General features: G+C 39.4%; 1 protein-coding gene across 3 annotated transcripts in view; it reads left to right on the forward strand.

Annotated features, from left to right (window-relative positions):
* Positions 1 to 17,664, forward strand: part of L3MBTL3 (L3MBTL histone methyl-lysine binding protein 3) — a 75,759-nt gene that overhangs the window by 2,106 nt on the left and 55,989 nt on the right. For 2 of the 3 annotated variants that reach the window (XM_084202135.1, XM_084202134.1), the window contains exon 2: positions 6,570 to 6,681. In XM_084202135.1, coding sequence (XP_084058261.1) covers positions 6,580 to 6,681 — 102 coding nt within the window. In that variant the 5' untranslated portion in view covers positions 6,570 to 6,579. Of the gene's footprint in view, positions 1 to 3,584; positions 3,726 to 6,569; positions 6,682 to 17,664 lie in introns of those variants that run through there. The other variant, XM_084202133.1, reaches the window with a different exon arrangement.

Here is a 17,664-nt window from a genome sequence, read left to right on the forward strand (position 1 = left end):
TCTCTGAAAGTAGTGGCTGAAGGCAGCAGAGCTTTCCGCTTTTATCTGGGTGGTGCCGGGTAGGTGTTATTTCCCGGTGAGACTTCAGCAGCTTTGGCTGTGGTCCAGTTGGTCTCCTGAACTGGTGCTCTAGTGGAGGTGGTTGAAGCAATCATCTTGGATGGTCCTTGTTGTCAGCTGGGCCATGGTAATTAATGCTGGTTTAGTTTGTGGTGTGTTTTCCCTTCAGTTTACTGAGGTTTTTTAGAGTATTACTTTAAAAGTTTCAATAACTTGTGATGACTTTTCCTCTAACTTGTTGAGAGTTTTTTTGGCATCACCTGTTCTGTGAAGAGAGGTGGTTGAGTTTTAGTGGGCTGTTCAATTTAGTCTCATCTGTTTTTGGTAAGGTAAGGAGGATGATGTGTTGTGAGTGATGGGTGTGAGGAATCAGTGATGAACTGGTGTGAGGCTTACTGAAGAAAGCGGTAGCATGTGTGTAGTCATAGCTTGTTAGTGCTCCAGTAGTAGGACCGCTCATCACAATGGGAGATGCCAGCAGCTCTTTATGAATGGGGGAGAAGGGAGAGTCTATAAACGCAGTAACCTGCTGCATGTGTTTAGGAGCTAGAAAAGGTGAACTAATTGTTTATGAACAGCAGAGCTTATGGGAGCTGATAATAAGTGGCAGATGAGGAAGAGGAGAACACGAGTCAGACAAAAGGGATGCTCAGATGTATATTGAATTAACTTTGGGTAGGAAATAACAATTTGAAACAGGTCAGGTGATAGGAGGTGTGAACATTCAGTGCAGGCAGTGTCTTCATAGGGGAAGGAAGAAGGAACAAATAAACAGAGAAGTTTTTTGTAACTTTCTGTGCCTGGTTCAAGCACTTAAGATAATTTAAGGCACAGGATTTAAAGTTGTTGTATACAGCTCTTACTATCTGAGTAGGTTAAATCTCCACTCAGGCCTGCATAGACAATAGCAGAAATAAGGGAACAGTGAAAGCTTTGCAGAGGAAATACTTTTCCAGTGTGAGGTACAGGCTGTTTATAAACAAGGAAAGGCTGTCAGTGGTAAGTTTCATTGGATGACAGAATAGCTTTGGTATTGGGTAGCTATTGTTGTAGTGTCTTGTGGATATTTGCAAACGAGGCAGTAGATGAAGGCTGTGTGTAATTGTTACCCAGTCTCCAGCAATGGTACAGCAATAACTGTGGTTACCTTGCTGACAGAGACCAGACTTGGATGAGGACATCATGAACCTCCTTTAAGCACTGGTGCAGACCCAGGCTTCACAGTATTTTTTAATGCTTCTGTGGTCATATTCTTCCTGTAGGGAAAAAAGGTTTAAAGCCAAAATATTGGGAAGCAGGAGTGAACATACACAGTAGCCATGGAGCATCTAATAGTCAGAAGAGTAGCAACAGATAAAATAAGAGTAAATAATGCTAGGGGGACATCATCAGTAGGAACTCTGGTCCTTTTCCTGTTACAGCCTTTGAGTGGCAAAGAATTTTAAGCTCTTTGTGTCTCTTTGTGAATACATGTAAAAGCTATATCTCCTCTTTAAAATACCTTGCTTGTAGTAAACTTCATGAGCAACAGGCAAAAGAGTGAAATTTACTCAAACAACTTTTCAATACAGAGAATAGAAACATGGCAGAACTAGTAGTTTCCAAACAATGAAAAATAAGATTTTTGAGGAAAAGGGTATCTGAAAATACTTATTTTGGTGAAATATTAAAATAATTAAACCTTTAAACAGTACGAGAAAAAACACATATTAAAATGTGGTGGGTAGCATCAAAGAATTTTACCATTTCCTGCACTGTTCCTGTTGTGGTTGTTTTTCTGTAAGTGATGAGTCTGGTGCAAAAATATGAAGGGTGAGAAAGAGGCAAGTGTGAGATGTGCCTAGCTCAAAGAGAGGACTGTGAAGAGGCTCACCCCAGTGGGTTTACAGTCAATTGGCTTTGCTTTTGCTTCCATGAAGCTCAAAGTCACTACTGTTGTCAAATTTAGGGAACTTACATTGCAAGGAGTAATTCTGCTTCATGTGGCTTTGGGAGTGTAACAAGTCAGTGCTGGTAATATTCACATTCTTACATGTTAAATAAAACTAAGCTGAGTATCCACTTGTCCCTGGTGTCTAGAGGTTGGTGTGTTTGCAGCTCTGGTACACAGAGTTGTTCCCTTCAGATCCACTTTGTTTTCCTTATTTACTGTGTACGGAAAATGTGTCCTTTTAGCTCATGAGTGCTATATCAGTCAGCCTTGGAGATGTCTGAAGTAAATGTCTACAATATTAGGACAAAAATGCTAACCTGTTGCCTTTGTTTCTGAACATCCATCAATGCTGGTGTCAACCAGTCTGGTGGAGAAGAGGGACCATGGCTTGCCTGTAGAAGGATATTGTCTCTCTTGGGATCTCTTTTTCCACTGAAACTCACTCTTGGTGTCACTTGCTGTGATCTCCTCTGGCTCTTTGTCCCCAGTTTTGGGTCTCCTCATAGGAGCTATCAGCTGGAGAGAGGATCAGTATGGGGCAAATCTGCTAGGCTGTCTTGTCGTGGCAGCTACAGAAATCCTCAAAAGTACAAATAGAAATACACAGAGATGCATAAGAAGAAATGACACATGACTGCAGACATGTCATGCCAGTCTTGCAATGATGACTGGTGAACTCTTTTGCTGCCCAATGACCAGTATTGAGTTGGCCCCACTGGTTAGAAATCATACAGGCGTTTCACAGTTAGCATCTTAGATGTTAAAAATTCGGCTAGGGGTCAGGTAGTTTTTTAAAGCACTGACTGGAAGGAAGACTCCTGTTACTACTTTCTGATGTATTCACTACGTAACCCTATAATTACTTCAAAAACTACTTGTAAGTCTAATTGGAATATTCTGTCCTGCTTCTTTCCTTTATATCTTTAGACAGTCTCTCACCAGATGAAAGGATCTAATTTTTATTGCTGTTATTCTCAGTAAGTATCTCTTCTGTGAGGTACACATTTATTGTTGGACCTGATGGTAAAAATGAAGTTTTTTCTAAAGGATGTCTTAATCTTATTAAATGTGCTTGTTTATTTTAGTGGCTTTATTATATATGTCTGAAACAAAGTTAATGTTGAAATATTAATATGCAGCACACTTCTCCTATGGCTGTGAGAACTGAGATAGTTACATCCCTAAAGGCAGATTTTGGAGATGCTTTTGGAAGATGACTGCTCCAAGTACTTACTATTATGTCCTTTCCTTCACATTAGGTGGCATTCACTGACAGGCCCCTTATTCATCTAGTATTTTTACTACTATTCTGGCAGTGCAGCAGCAGAAATGATACCAGATGAAATCATTATAGAAGGAGTTATACTAGTTCAAAGAACTACATTAGAGAATTAAAAACAAAAAAATTAAAGGTGTAGATAAGACATTCTTTAGTTTTCTTTGTTCTGAGATTTAGATGTAGCTCTTGCAATGAGTTCTTCCTTTTTTAGTACCTCTGTGCTGTAACAATTTTACTGATCTGTGTCTTGTTTCTTGCTATCATTAGTAGAGGGATATAGGCCTATCTTTCATCTGTTCAAAGTCAGCAAAACTGGAAACAGATACTTTGTTAAAAGTGATTCCTTTTTGTAAATTAATTTCTATCTGCGTTGCCCTGTGACCTTTTCATTCCCACCAAGAACACTTCTGAAGGCTGCCGAATGTGAAACATACACAGATTGTGCCTTTGACGGTGAGTTAATTTCAAAAGGAAAGCAATAATGAATGTCTTTAGACATCTCCAGAATGTATCATTATTGTTGCTTGTTACCTGAGGAAAGTTTCTTATGTGCAATTAAGTCAGAATTTGTATGTTTTCTTGAGCCAAGTATGCCCTGAACATTTCTGTTACCAGTTTTTCATTACCTTTCATGGTTTGCTCCCTGCTTAAGTAGGCTAGACTCTTTCAGTTTCCCAGCCCCCAAGTAATTTCCGTGTCTGTAATGGGAGTGGCACTTCGGGAGATGGCAGCATCTGATGGAGCAGCTGTGCTGTCCGATGCTCCTTGCTCTGTGGTACAGCAGCTACTGAGAGGTAGCATTCCTCCACAGCCTTCCAAGTCTTTTCCCAACTTCTGTCATACCTTCTGCAGAGATCATTGGAGCACGTTTTCCGTGATGAACCACAGGAGGGTTGAGTGAAGTGTCCTCCAAATAGAATGATAATTTAAGATTACTTAGAGACTTCAGTCAATGCAGAACACAGCTCTGTGTTTGCTTAGCCAGGCTAATCCTGGGGAGCTTGTTCCACCAATGTGCTTGAACCAGCATGTTTTGTGTCCTTAAAACTTCACGGGTGCCTGGGGAGATCCCATTTTTTAGCTACTCCTTAGCAGCTTGGGTCTTGTGTTCTTGAGGAAAGGCCTGTGCCGCTGCCACTGTGCTGCAGTTCAGTTTGCTCAAGCCTGCTTGAATTGGTTTGGTACCTGGTGGTACCTGGTACTCAGATCAAGCAGAGATCCCAAATTGTGTTACAGGAGCTTGCCCTGAAGTAGGGTGGTGGATTTGCCTGGGATTATAAAAGATGAGATCTATGGTTTTGGGGAATTTCTCAGTTTGCACTGAATTAGTTTGGATTTATTGATTTTTTTAAAATGAATTTTTGTACATTTTTGTTATGGTTTTCAATACTTTCTCGCAGAGAATTACCTAAAGGTGGGAAAGACACATTCAATGATTTGGTTCTTCTTACTTCAAACTTGTCAAACCATGAAGTTTGCTCAAAAAGCATTCTGTGGACCCTGCCTACCATATGAAATGAAGGGGAATGCAAAGGCTTTTACTCTTAGCAGTGGATACTGACTGAGGTCCAGCTTCTGTTATCTTCTTGATAACTGTGTAGTTGCTGTAGTGTAATGAAAGAACTCATGGAGTAAGGTGTTGCTCAGGATTTTAAAGACTTCAGCTAGAAATGAAGAGGAAACCAAGGAGAAATGAAAGGGAGTTCAAAATGTGTGCCCCAAACCAAACTAGTATGTGTCTATAGTGGTGATATTACAGTGATTGATACTATTTTTCTGATGAATACCACGTAAATTCAATTGTTTTTCATGCAACTAAGTTAAATAAGTATTTTCCTCCTTAACCTTTCAATAAAAAGCTTCTAGATGAGCAGAGTTTACTCCTGCTTGGTTTGCATCTTTTTCTGTAATCGGAGTGAACAAATAGCACCTTTTTGGTTGGTTGCTTGCTTGCTTTTTTGTTTGTTTGGGTTTTTTTGGTTATTTTTGTGAAAAGTCAAGACCTCCAGAGAATATTTGCAGATTCAGAGTGGGACGTAAATTAGAAATTAGGTTTTAGAAAACAAGGTTAAACTTTGAGTATGTTCTCTATCTATTTGAATTTCAAATACTGATACTTGCAGCAAAAGTTTTCAGTCTCCAGATGGGGTATGAGGCTTAGAAACTGTTCATTTAAAAATTCAGAGAGTGCACATTCCAAAAACTTCAGGAAATGCAAATTTTAAAGGTGGTGAGGTTTTGCTAATAGTTCACAACGACAGCTAATTTTGCCACAGATTGTTTCAGCTGCTAGGCACAGTGCAGCCGTTCTTCAGAAACAAAATTAATAAGTCAGAGTCCACATTGCAAATAGTAAATTTACAAATATTTGCAAACAGTACATTTACAAATAGTAAATTAGGTGCCAGGCCGCAGATTTGAAGATTGCTGGGTTTGTGAAAAGTGGAAAGGAAAATGTTGGTGGCACTCACAACTGGCTGCTAGAAACACTTGCCGTTCAGTGCAACTGATGGTGTGTTTGTGGTAGTGACAAGTGGTGAGCTGAAGTCAGGGGTCAGGGCAAGTGCAAGGTACTTCTGTTGCTTGTGCAAATTTTTTATCACAGAAAGGGATGTCCAGATGCACTATTTCTGAAGGTAAATATTGTCTTCTCTCCACTCACCGTTCTGAAACAGAGGGATCCAGTAAAGTCAAGTCTTGCAAAGCAGTAGGTTTCTCTGGTGTGCTTCTCTGACATGGAAATAAGTTTGAACAAATGCAATTCAAAATTTATCTTTATGGAAACAGATAAAGAAAATTCAAGTGTCCTGAGTCACATCAGGAAACTGACAGTTTCAAATTAATTTTGAAATTTTAATTTGAACTTGGGTAAAGCATTCACATCAGCATGCTATCCAGTATTAAGGAAATCTAGTTCTGTTAATCATTGCTTAGTGTATTTATTAGAGGCATGCAGTCATGTCTTGCCTTTCCTAGAACAGATGTTTTTAAGTGTACTTGACATGTTTTCCTTGTGTCAATTTATTTGCAGTTTGAAATTTTTCTTTTCTCTCCAGTACAGCCCCATTGCCTCCTAGTGTGTGAAACAGGTATTATTTTCAAAGTTTCAGAAAGATTTCCCCTTACTTTTATTACATCATGTATATTATCACCCTTGTCATCAGTTGTCCACGTTGCCAGTGTGCAGAGGGAAGCATTTGATACAAATCTGTGAAATGCATTAGAAGAAAGACCTGGTGATATAAGCATTAAACCACTTATAGAATTTTCAGATAACCTTTTTCTTTTTTTTTCCAGTACATGCATCATGAATGAATCTGCGTCTAGTGGAAATGGTCAGGAGTTTGATGTATTTAGTGCAATGGACTGGAAGGATGGCATAGGTACTTTGCCAGGAAGTGACCTAAAGGTAAGATATGTAATTTTTTTCAATAAAAATGTTAAATGACAAAAGGATGCATTTGAAAAGCTGGTGTGTAGGTATCTGCTTTTATGAATAAAACATGAATCTGCAGTTCTGATTTAAGAGACTGTAGCCTGTTAGGTTTTAGCTCTGGAGTTTCTTGATTCAGTTTGTGGTGCTGGCACAGGCAGCCGTCATCCCCGTAGGAAGGCATAAATTAGCACTGCCTCACTATACAGACAGAATTAATCAAATGCACAAAATCCCAAAGAAATCTCAAAAGTGTGAAAATGCAGTCCACTTAGAGCATTATATTACTGTATCACTAAGAATTTTCATACTGTCATTGACTCTCACAGTCTTACATTCTTAGGACTTTTTATTTCTAAAAATAGTTTATTTTTGCTATGCTTTTGTCATGTGGGTGCCTAGAAAGATGAATAAAGTGAGTGCTTCTGAGCCAGTTTCAGTTTAGAAATTTGAATTATATCAGAGTAGCAATTTTGCTTCCATTTCTCACACTGGTTGAGTTTCCTGAAGTAAATCACAACTCTTTTGTTTTCAGTTTCTTTTTATTTATGTGTTGTCAGAAGGTATCCTTTGCTGTGCTTGCAATTTTGATATTAGAGACTGTCTTGTACCTATTTCCTCTTGACTAAAGTCAATATTTTTGTATAATTCAAACAAATGTGTTTTGCTTGTAGTTTATGTTTGGAAAGGAATCTCACAAGAAAATGTGTGGCATTTAAAACAAATTTTTATCTTTTGGTGCCTGATAAGATTTCTATTGTTGAAGTTAAAATTAAAAAAAAATATTTGAAATTTGGGACATAGATGTTGTGAATGTGCTTTTGTGTTGGTGTTTACATGGTTGGTTTGTTTGTTTTGTGGGTTTGTCGGAATTTTTGATTTTAGTCACAGAACAGTAGAATAAATATACACAATAATTTTGTTTGTAGAGGACTTCAGGCCACCACCCAGACTGAGCATCCCAGACCTCAGGGTGGGTTAGATCAGGTTGCTCAGGATTTGGTTATCTGCAGGGCTGGAGATACCACAATCGCTCTGGGCTACTTGTTCCAGCATTTGTCTACACTCATAGTAATTTTTTTCCTTTTATGGATACTTTGTTGGAATTTTTCCTTTTGTAGCTTATGCCTGCTGCCTCTTGTCCTTCTCCCGTGCACATCTGAGAAGAACCTGGCTCCATCCCCTCTATATCCTCCTATTAACTGCTGGAAGACTGCAGTAAAATCTCTCCTGTTCTTAAGACTGAGCAAACAGATTCACTCAGCTTCTTGCATCTGCCACAGCCTGTACCTGGTTTGGTGGACTTGCTGCAGTGTAAGAGTGGCAGACACAGCAGCCTGCATGTGCTCTCATCAGTATTCACTGGAGGAGAATGGTGTGTTCCCCTGTCCTGCTGGCTGCCCTCTTGCTCAGGCAGCCTGGGGTGCTCCTGGCTACCTTTGCTGCCAGGGCACATTGCTGACTCATGTTCAGCTCACAGGTCTTCTGCAAAGCTGCTCTCAGATAGTCAGCCCCTGCTCTGAACTATTGCACAGAGATGCTCTGTTCCAGGTGACAGGCCTGGTGCCTGCTTTGGTGGACCTCCATGGCATCTTGTTAGCCCATCTTCTTCAGCTTATTGAGATCTAGATAGACCAGCAGCCCTGCCCTTCAGTTCATCACCCCTTCTCTTCAATTTCATAGTTGGCTTTTCCTGCCTATACTCATACAGAAGCCTTTCTTGTTCCCTTTGCTAGTTTATTCTCTGGCTGAGTTTTGGATTTCCTAACTCCATGACTGTACACTACAGCAATATCACTATGTACCGTGTCTGTGAATTTTCCTTTTCCTCATTCTGCTTACCTCCTTTTCCTTTTTGAACTTAGTCAGAAGTCCCTGGTTCATTCAAGTTGGCCTTCATCCACGTTTGCCTAACTTCTTGCACATTGACATTCCTTATTCTCCTGTTGGGAAGTCCTTGGAAAGGGAGAGAGAGATTTCTTGGACCTATTTACCCTTTAAAACAGTCTCCTGTATGAATCTGCCAAGCAGATCTCTGAACAAGCCAACATACGCGTCCTCTGAAGTCCAGGGCTGCTGTTTCATTATTTGTTTCTCTGGCTTCTTTCAGGATTTCAGACTTCATCATGTCATAGTGATGATGATAGCCAAGGCTACGATGAGCTTCCACATCCCTGAACAGTTCTGTTTTTTTGAGTCCAGTCTTTCAAAATTTCTTTCTATTTTAATATCCAACATTGTGTGAAAGGGAGCCATAGTGTTGCAGTATTTGAGTGAAACAAAAGGGAACAGCGCAGGAAAATATAATAATCTCATATAAATCACTTGTTTGTGCTTTTTTCAGTTGTGGTTACCCTATGTTGTACAAAACTGAAGCAAAGTTTGAGTCACTAATGAGTAGAGGAACCAAAAAGTCTCCATGGGAAGAAGTGAGGGAGACGAGCTGGGAGGTAGCTCAGCATTACTTCAAGAAATCATGTAGATGATTCTTAACTATGTCCTTTTCAGGAAAGCATGAGCTTCATTTTAAGGCTGCTCTTTTGGGTGTTGGTCTTCGTTTGTTTTTTTTTTAAATTTATTTATTATAATTTGGAAACAAACATATTTGATTTTTGGACAGAGATTCTTTCTTTGGTCCAAACATTAGGTGAGGTGCATTCAGAGGTGCAATGGTAGTCTACCCAGAATGGTGAAAGATACAGAGTATTGGCCAGGCAGCTCCTTTTTGGGTTATTATTTCAGGGTTTGTTTGCTTGTTTGCATTTTGTTGGCTACAAAAGCAAGGAGTTGAAGGGATGAAAGGGGTGAAACTGAAATGGAGCTATTTTAAGACTGACTGAAGGACGAATATTTTCTAACAATGCAGAATTATTCCAAGAAGGTCACTGTACCGGGGAACATCAAGATTCAGTGAGAGACTAGGTGCTCACACAGATACCAAAACCAATTTGAGCTGTTAAAATAGTGAGGACTTTTAAGCTTTTATGGTAATTGTAACGACTCATATTTCAGGACTGCTTCTAAATAGTGATGATTGAAATGGTGACTAATCACTTGAAATTGTAAATGTGATCATGGAAGATATGTTATGCTCTATGTGGAATTCTCAGTATAGGTTTAATGATGATTATTTACCTGAACTCTCCTGGTCACAGAGTATTTTACTATTGTGTCCTGAACCTAAAGAAAATGACCTTATGTAGCAGTTACTTATTGTAAGCTTGTGTGTGTCTTTCAAAAATTGTAACAGACTTGTTCCACTAAAGGTATCAAACCATTGTTGTATTTACATTGAAATGCACTTGAAAAATCTGGTGAAAACACTGTAATAGCAAGATACTCAAACAAAAATGTTCTAGTTTTGCAGCTTGGTAATAGATTAAAGTGTCTGAGTCATTTTATAACAAATAATAAGTGATAGCTTAAATATCCATTGTAGACAATGTATTGCTTAATTTCTCACATTTAATCTTTTGTTAAAATGTTAGGGGAAATTGAACAGTCAGATTTGATAATCTGTATTGTATCAGCATATTAAGTTAAACCTATAGCAAAATATTGAAATGCTACTTTTTAATATCAACATTTTAGGGAGTTACCTAATTGAAGTCCTTATTTTTAGTTGTATAAATAATATAGCATTTGCTTGTCTTTACTACTCACATGATGAAGTGTCATGCTTATTTTAACATGTGCATGTTTAAAGAAATCTCTTTATGCTTTATAAAAATCCAGGGTTATCAGGCAAGTATATCTGAGCAACCATTCTTTTTAGAACCACTTAATTTTTGGTGAATAGGAGTTCCTGAATGGTGAAAAGTTGGTAAAACACTATTGTAAGTAGAGCAAAATGTTTTTGAAACATTTAAAAATAACTTTTGTCAATGTTTTCTTAAAATTTCTTAAATCTAACTTTTTTTTATGATCCAGAGGAACATCTAAATCAGGAATAGATACTTGGATTATTTCTTTTTGTTGTTTCCCAGTCTAATCAAAACGAGGGAGCAAATCAGATACCAAGCTTCCATTCTCAGGCATGCCACAGTCTCTTATTCCTGTATCTGTTTCTGTACCATAAAATGCTGAAAATGTCATTTTCCTATGACTTTGGGCACTGTTAATTCTCAGGGTTTTGTCACTTGTAGTTGGAGAATGCTGTGGAAATACATTCTTATACAGATTTTGTTAAAAAAATCTTCAGCAAAAATAGTTAACGCTCCTTGAACATTGCTTTGAGCATGCTGTGTGACAGATAAGTAGTGAGTAGTTGTGGAAAATGCTAGAATTTCAAATTACATAGGGAATAGGGAGAATTAAAAATTGTACAGTATGATGCACTGAAGACTGTGAACAAAAATTTTAGCATTGTATATTAGTTCTTTCAATATGTTTAAATAAAACAGAAAACTTGAATTCCAGTAGAATTTAAAATAGTTTACAAATTACAGAATGCCTTCATGTGGCAGGCAAAGTAATGTATGCTCATCCTAAAAACATCAGTGCTTACCAGTTACTCTGCATGGTGTGAATGTAAATGTGAAACACTCCTCTTTTTTCTCTTGGTTTTTTTTCTTTTTTCTTTTTTTTTTAATCTCTGTGCTGAGTGCACACAGTAACACTATGGCTTCAAGATTTAAATATACTCATTAAATTGGAAAAGCTGTAATAATTTACAGTCACTTCCTACTGCAGTGACAGAAGTTTATGAAGTACTTCTTAATGCATTTTCTAGTGCTGTGTTTGGAAAGTGAGCAGTTATAAACTGCGTGGACAGAATTTTGGTTATTTCCAGATTGCAAATTGTGCTTGAGCATAAAGGAAAAAAGAATAAAATTTAATGATTAAGAAATTAACCTGTAAATAAAGTTGGGCGGCAAATATTGTAGGAAACCTGACAGAGTAGTGGATATGAATGGTGGAATAGTGACCAGTGGTGTTTGGTATTTCCAGAAGTGCTGTAAGGAATGTAAGAGTGTTTTGGACTGCTGTGTTTCTGAATGCAGAGGTGCTGCAGCAACTCAAGGCAGTAAAGTACATCCTTCCACCTGCCTGTTCTGAAGTTGTGTTCCAGCCTGCCTGGGATAATTAATGATTTTAGAACAACTGATTTTCTCACGCTGTTATGGACACATGGGTGGCGTCTGGGGCGATAACTTTGTGCAGTGCTTTTACAGTGCAGCGCTGCTCCTGTGCTCTCACGGCAGCATGGGCTGCACTTGGAATCTGGAGAGGCAGGGAGGGTCCGTGAGAGTGGTGTCCATGGGAAACATCCCTGGCAGCTGGTTAAATCACTGCCAGCGCTGGGAAGGTGCTGCTCCAGAGAGAAGATGGATTCCCTTCAGGGAAGGTGGTATGGAATAGGGAGCAGAAAGCAAGGTAGATGGGGACTTCCTCTGACCATGTGCGAGCCCCAGCAGATCTACCTAGTGGCCTGGCCCTTTCCACATGAAATTAACTTCATTCTGTTGCAATCTAATGTAATTTATTAGCTCTTGCTCTTCTTCATTGCCATAGATTTCTGGTTAAAACTTTGCAATGTCATTAAATGAGCGAATCTTATGTAAAGAAAAGAAAGACCATAAAAGGAAATTTCACTATTAAAATTGTTAAAACTGCAAAGGCAAGAAATGCTGGATTTAAGTTTGCCTTTCGATCCTTTTTTGGGTTCCCTCACATGTATTCATGGTAGTCTTCCCTTAAGGGATCACATGGTATTTTACCCCAAAATCTACTGTGCTATTTGCTGCAGGTGGTGTTAAATTTGCCAACAACTGGGCAGGGGGTTTCAGGAAGGGAAAGGAATAGTTTTGTGGCTGTTGCAGGTAAATCCCACACAGGAACGCTTAGCTCCGCACTCCTTTCCACCGCAGCCTTTCTGCGCAATGCTGAACAACTCACTGGAACCAAATTTTTGGCAGGTGGCCATTTTTTATTTGTTTGCTAGCTTGGGCTTCCCGTGAGATATTAGTGTTTTGTATCTAGAAATATTCTGGCCAAAATAATTCAGAGCCAGGGTTGCCTTGTAGGTCAACTTCTGGATCAATAAGCGTCATCTTGGCAGGCCTTGACTTCTGGCTCTGTTGCTGATTTATGTGTCACCTTAAGAAAGTCTGTTTAGCTGCAATTTCCTACTCAAGTGGAGATAATAAGGCAGACTGAGTTTGCAGTGTAGAGGAATCAGTGGGAAGCCCTCTGGTACTGAGATAATTCTTGAGCACTTGAAGTGGGATGGGAGGGGGTTTGGAAGAGCCTGAGGAGTGTCTAAGAATAAAGTAGATAAACATTACTGCAGACAGGACTGAGGTATTGGTATATACTGGGAAAATGTCAGTCTCTCTTGCTAAAGGGATATGTTTTCTGATGGTACCTTAGAGTTCAGCAGTGATGAGAGAATGCTCCTATTATTTTTATTTTTGGAAGGATGTGATTTGATAGCAATTCCTTCCTGCCTGTGCCTGCCCAGATAGGAAAAAACCCTTTCTTTTTGGATGCAAATTGTTCTCTCTTTGTTACTTCAGGATTAGCCTATTGCAGTCTTACTGAAGCATCTTAAAATCAGTCCAAGACTGGTGGAAGCGCCTGCCTCTCTTGCTGACAGCATCTTTCCAGTGAGAGTGGGTCTGGCCTTGCCCCTTGGTGGTGGTGAGGAATTTAATTTCTGCTGCTTGTGATCTAGGGAGCCTAGATCCCCCGTGATCCCACTTGAGTTTGTCTTTTGCCATACTTGCAGAGTAGCAGTGTGCAGGCAGGATCCTTTCTCATGATTGAAGAAGCAGAATTGGCAGGTGCAGGAACAGCACATTTCCCCAATATTCTCTGTCCCTAAAAGAGTCAAAATTTTCTGACGAGGCAAGTGTTAGGGGCCACGTGCTTACTGAGTGATTTAAAATAAGCTGGGAGCAGAGTACTCAGAAGGATGAAGATCTACCAAAGGGAGTTTTTTTCTTTTGTAAGTGGCTGAGAACAGAGATTTTGTTTCAGGAGTTACTTTACACTGCATTGTAACAGTAATTGCTAGAGTGCCTAAAGCTTTTTTAGATATGTGTTCTTTGTTGTACATAGGGGTTTTTTAAAAAAGAAAATAAACAGTCATTCTGCTTTCAAACCATGTAGAGTAAATAAGACTGGCTTTACTGCTTGAAGAAAGAGTATAAAAATACCAACAGCTGCCTCATTTTTCTGAATGCTATTCAGCCCTTGCCTGGGGCAGGGGTTCTGTGGAAAAAGTAGTATGTGATTGTGCATGTAAAGAGTGTATCACACATACAGGGAAGAGGGGTCTGGTTAAATGGCCAAGCTCTGGCATTTAATAACTTATTCAACTTCAGTAATATGTTACAAATAGTTTGACATGTAGCAGGATGTGGTTGGACAATTCAATGGTGACAGGCAATTCCTTCACTTTAAAAAAGACTGTAAAATGCCAGGAAAGCTCTTATTTATTTTCCCACTGAAACCACTGTGACTAAATAGGGGTTAACATCAAGAATGATGATAACTTTTTGCTAGCTAGAGATCAGAGTGTAGTTCTTGTATCACTGAAGTCCCAGGTGTCAGTCCTCTTGACAAACTGCTGTGGAATTCTGCTACTTTAAGCTTAGCTACTTCACAGGCTTTAAGAGTATTGAACATTTACTCAATTTACTTGTGTTTTGGTTATTAAAAACTTTGCAGATTTCTTCTGAGAGTGTCCACAATCACTGTTGTGGTGTCAAGATATGTTTTGTTGCTGAAGTTCCTGTCAGAATGCAGCAGCAATTGTCTTTATTGCAGTGAACTCTTTGTCCTTGTCTTGCCCAGTAGATGGTGGTGTTGGCTGATTTTTCTAATTTATTTTAAAGCTGTGCATTAACATATGTGGGGATTTTGTTCTTTTTTTTTTTCCTTTGCACTTCAATTGTTCTTCCTTTTTTTTATGTTTTTATGTCTGTCCTCCCAAATAATAATTTTACCATATATAAAACAGTAGCGACTTTTATTCTGATTTGATACCTGTGGGAACTGATGAGATCGTTTACATTCTTAAGAGGGCACAAGTAACAGCAAACATTGATAATTTGATCTGTGTTGCTCTGAATTGGACACATGTAACAGTGGGGGCTGAATTTGAAACTAGATTGTATGCATTTGTTCCCAACGGGTTTGAGTTTTTAAGAATTAATCTACAATATGATAGACATTTTGCATTGTTTGCAATTTTTGTTCATCCCACAGAGAGACAAATGCTCAAGAGTTCTTTTATGAAATGTGGAAAAGAGAGCTGAAACCCTTTTAGCATTCAGTTAGCCCTATATAAAACTACAATGTCTTCCAGCCAGCAGGATAAGGCAAAGAACTTCCATTAGAAATGGAAATTCTCTAAACCCACTGGAGTTATGCTTTGCCATGTTGCCTGGGATTTCTGGGGTTCAGCATAGCACATGGTGGGCAGAGAATGACAGGCTGAGCAGGAAGATGGAGAATGTTTTCATAAGAGCAGAAGGACCTTGTACTTAGCACGATAAAATCGAGTTTGAGGAGGTACATAATTCCTTGCTCCATCATATACCAAGAGAGTAAGCGTTGGGGTACACAGCTATGTAACCCATAGGGTGATGTGGCTTAAGAAAAAATGGGTACAAACTGACAGTGAAAACTTGGAAATTAAAATGTAAAAGGAACTTTTTCAAGAAAGAAACTCAGGACTTTCAGTTCACTGGTAACAGAAAACCTGTCTTCTTCTGAAACATTTATGAAATACTTTGTGTGATACTATTGCTTGTAGTAGGCAAAGGCTTCATACCAGTGGCTTATGATACTACTTTCAGTCCTGTGTAAATTTTCATACAATTTTAATTTTTTTTGAAAATATTTATTAATTTTGGTCCCAGTAGAAAAACTTAGCATGGACAGAAATGGTTCAGAAAGTATTGATAATGTTTGATTATTATTTATTTAAGCCTTGGATTCCCTCAGTATGTTCATTAACTAATGAATGAATATTAAAGTTTTCCTGGGGATAAAATTAACAGACATAAAAGCTGAAGTCTTAGTATATCAAGGCATCATTTCCTGAGAACCTGAAAATGTATCTCAGCTCTGAGTGTAAGGAATCTCTAATGATGTTTAAATAGAAGCTACTCTTCTTGATCCTTGTGGAAACTGCAGGCAAGGCAGCTGAGTAAGTTCTGTGTTGTATACGTACCTGTTAGCAGCTGGACTCCTCCTGCCAACTCAGTTACAATATGTTTGCATTAAAAGAATTGCAGTTACTTGAGCATGTGTATCTTTGCCCTCATTGCTTGCCTGTACATTAAATTTTGGAAGTTAAATTTCCTATCCAGATGCTATATTTATTCCTGTTTAACTTCATGTGAATTTGTTCAGGAAAGCTGTTGAGGTTTCTTTCTCTTCTCTGTTGCTGTCTGATCTTTTAAGACCATTGGCTTCATAGCATGGGACAGAGAATAACCTTAAGGGATTACTTAAAATTTGCCAACAGACATTTGACAAAAGTCAAGTGGATTGAATTTATACACAATATGCCTTATAATTCATTCTCTTTAAAACATTGAAGTGACAAAAATCAGTCTTTTTTGTGAATTTGTTAAGTGCTTGGTTACAGCCTTTGTTTCCATCAAGGGGAGTTTCACTGTTTGATGCAATGAGGGCAGATTGAAGGGAAATCCCTTTATCCAGTGCAAATTTCTATATTTACTTCAGGAGTTTTGTGACTTGAAAACAAATTTTTGCTTCTCAGAAAGCTATGGATCCATCCTCAGGATTTGGCTGCATGGCACTGTCACCTGTGCTGTGACATTTCAAAATGTCAAGACACCTAGGGAAGTGCCTGGGACGACTGCCCTTACTGTATTTGGGCTTGGAGGAAATATTGTGATGAATCCTTTACTTTAAGGTTTTCTGTTGCCTATGCTCTAAGTAGAAGAGGCTTACAAATGTGTTGAATTTTTTCATAGGCACATAAACCACCATTAATCTAGATCCTTTTCTGTCATGCTTCCAGCAGTATACACTAGTTGGCATGTTGCTCTGGCAGCTCTTATCCTGTGATGACTTTGTGCAGCACGCTGCTTTGTACATCTATTTATCCTGTTTTTAAGCAGTTAACCTTTGTCACAAGCTGTTCATGTCTTTTCCTCCCCAGCTAAAACCAGAGTATCACTTCCCAGGTCTGAGGTGTTGTTCTGGTTAGCCACAAAGAGCTTGGTGTATACATTAGTGCTGATGCTGTCTCTGGGGAAGTGGGGAGTGAGGGCAGTCATGAATTCAAGTTTGCCTCCAAACAGGAGCTGAAGGCCTCTGACGCCAGTAAAGGCAAGGCTGCAGGCAAAACCAGGAGTTAGAGTGACCAGTGAGGCAGTGCCCAGCTGGGCTGGTGTGCTCTCCTGCCTGCTAAGGCAGTGGCAAGTGGTCACTCCCCGTCACTGAGACCATCTTAGCAGTGGTTGCCTGGCTTTGAGGAGCTCCTTGAGGAGCTTTTCTTTAATGGTTCAGCTCTTGCTGCTGCTGACAGCCTCCAGGGAAGGAGTAGCTGGGAGCTGCCTTCCCTGCAGTCATCCATCTTCCATTGTTTGGTGCCTATCAGTCAGCAGTGAGCCCTCTGGAGCCAGAAGGGCTGGCAGGTCACTGCACTGCCTGGGGGAGATGTCCTTGCATTCCACACTAAGTACCAGTGGAGGAGGAACATGTGCCTGGTGTCAGGGCTGGCCATTGATTGGACCATGCAGAAACATCCCAGGTATTTAGGTATCCCAGGACTGCTCAGAAATACCTTTGGTGCATGGATCTTCCAGCTGACACTGTGTGAAGGTGTGGGAGAGGGTTTTGAAGAGCTGCTCAGTAACCTCCCTGTGCCCAGCCCGCTGGTAGGCTGCAGCAACCTGCAGGTGTTTTGGCTCATGTTCACAGCTTGCCTGCTGTGAGACAGCTCTTGCAGAGTTGGAGCTCTTGTAAGCAAGG

The sequence above is a fragment of the Fringilla coelebs genome (assembly GCF_963513975.1).
Source record: "Fringilla coelebs genome assembly, chromosome: 3".
In the NCBI taxonomy this organism is placed as follows: Eukaryota; Metazoa; Chordata; class Aves; order Passeriformes; family Fringillidae; genus Fringilla; species Fringilla coelebs.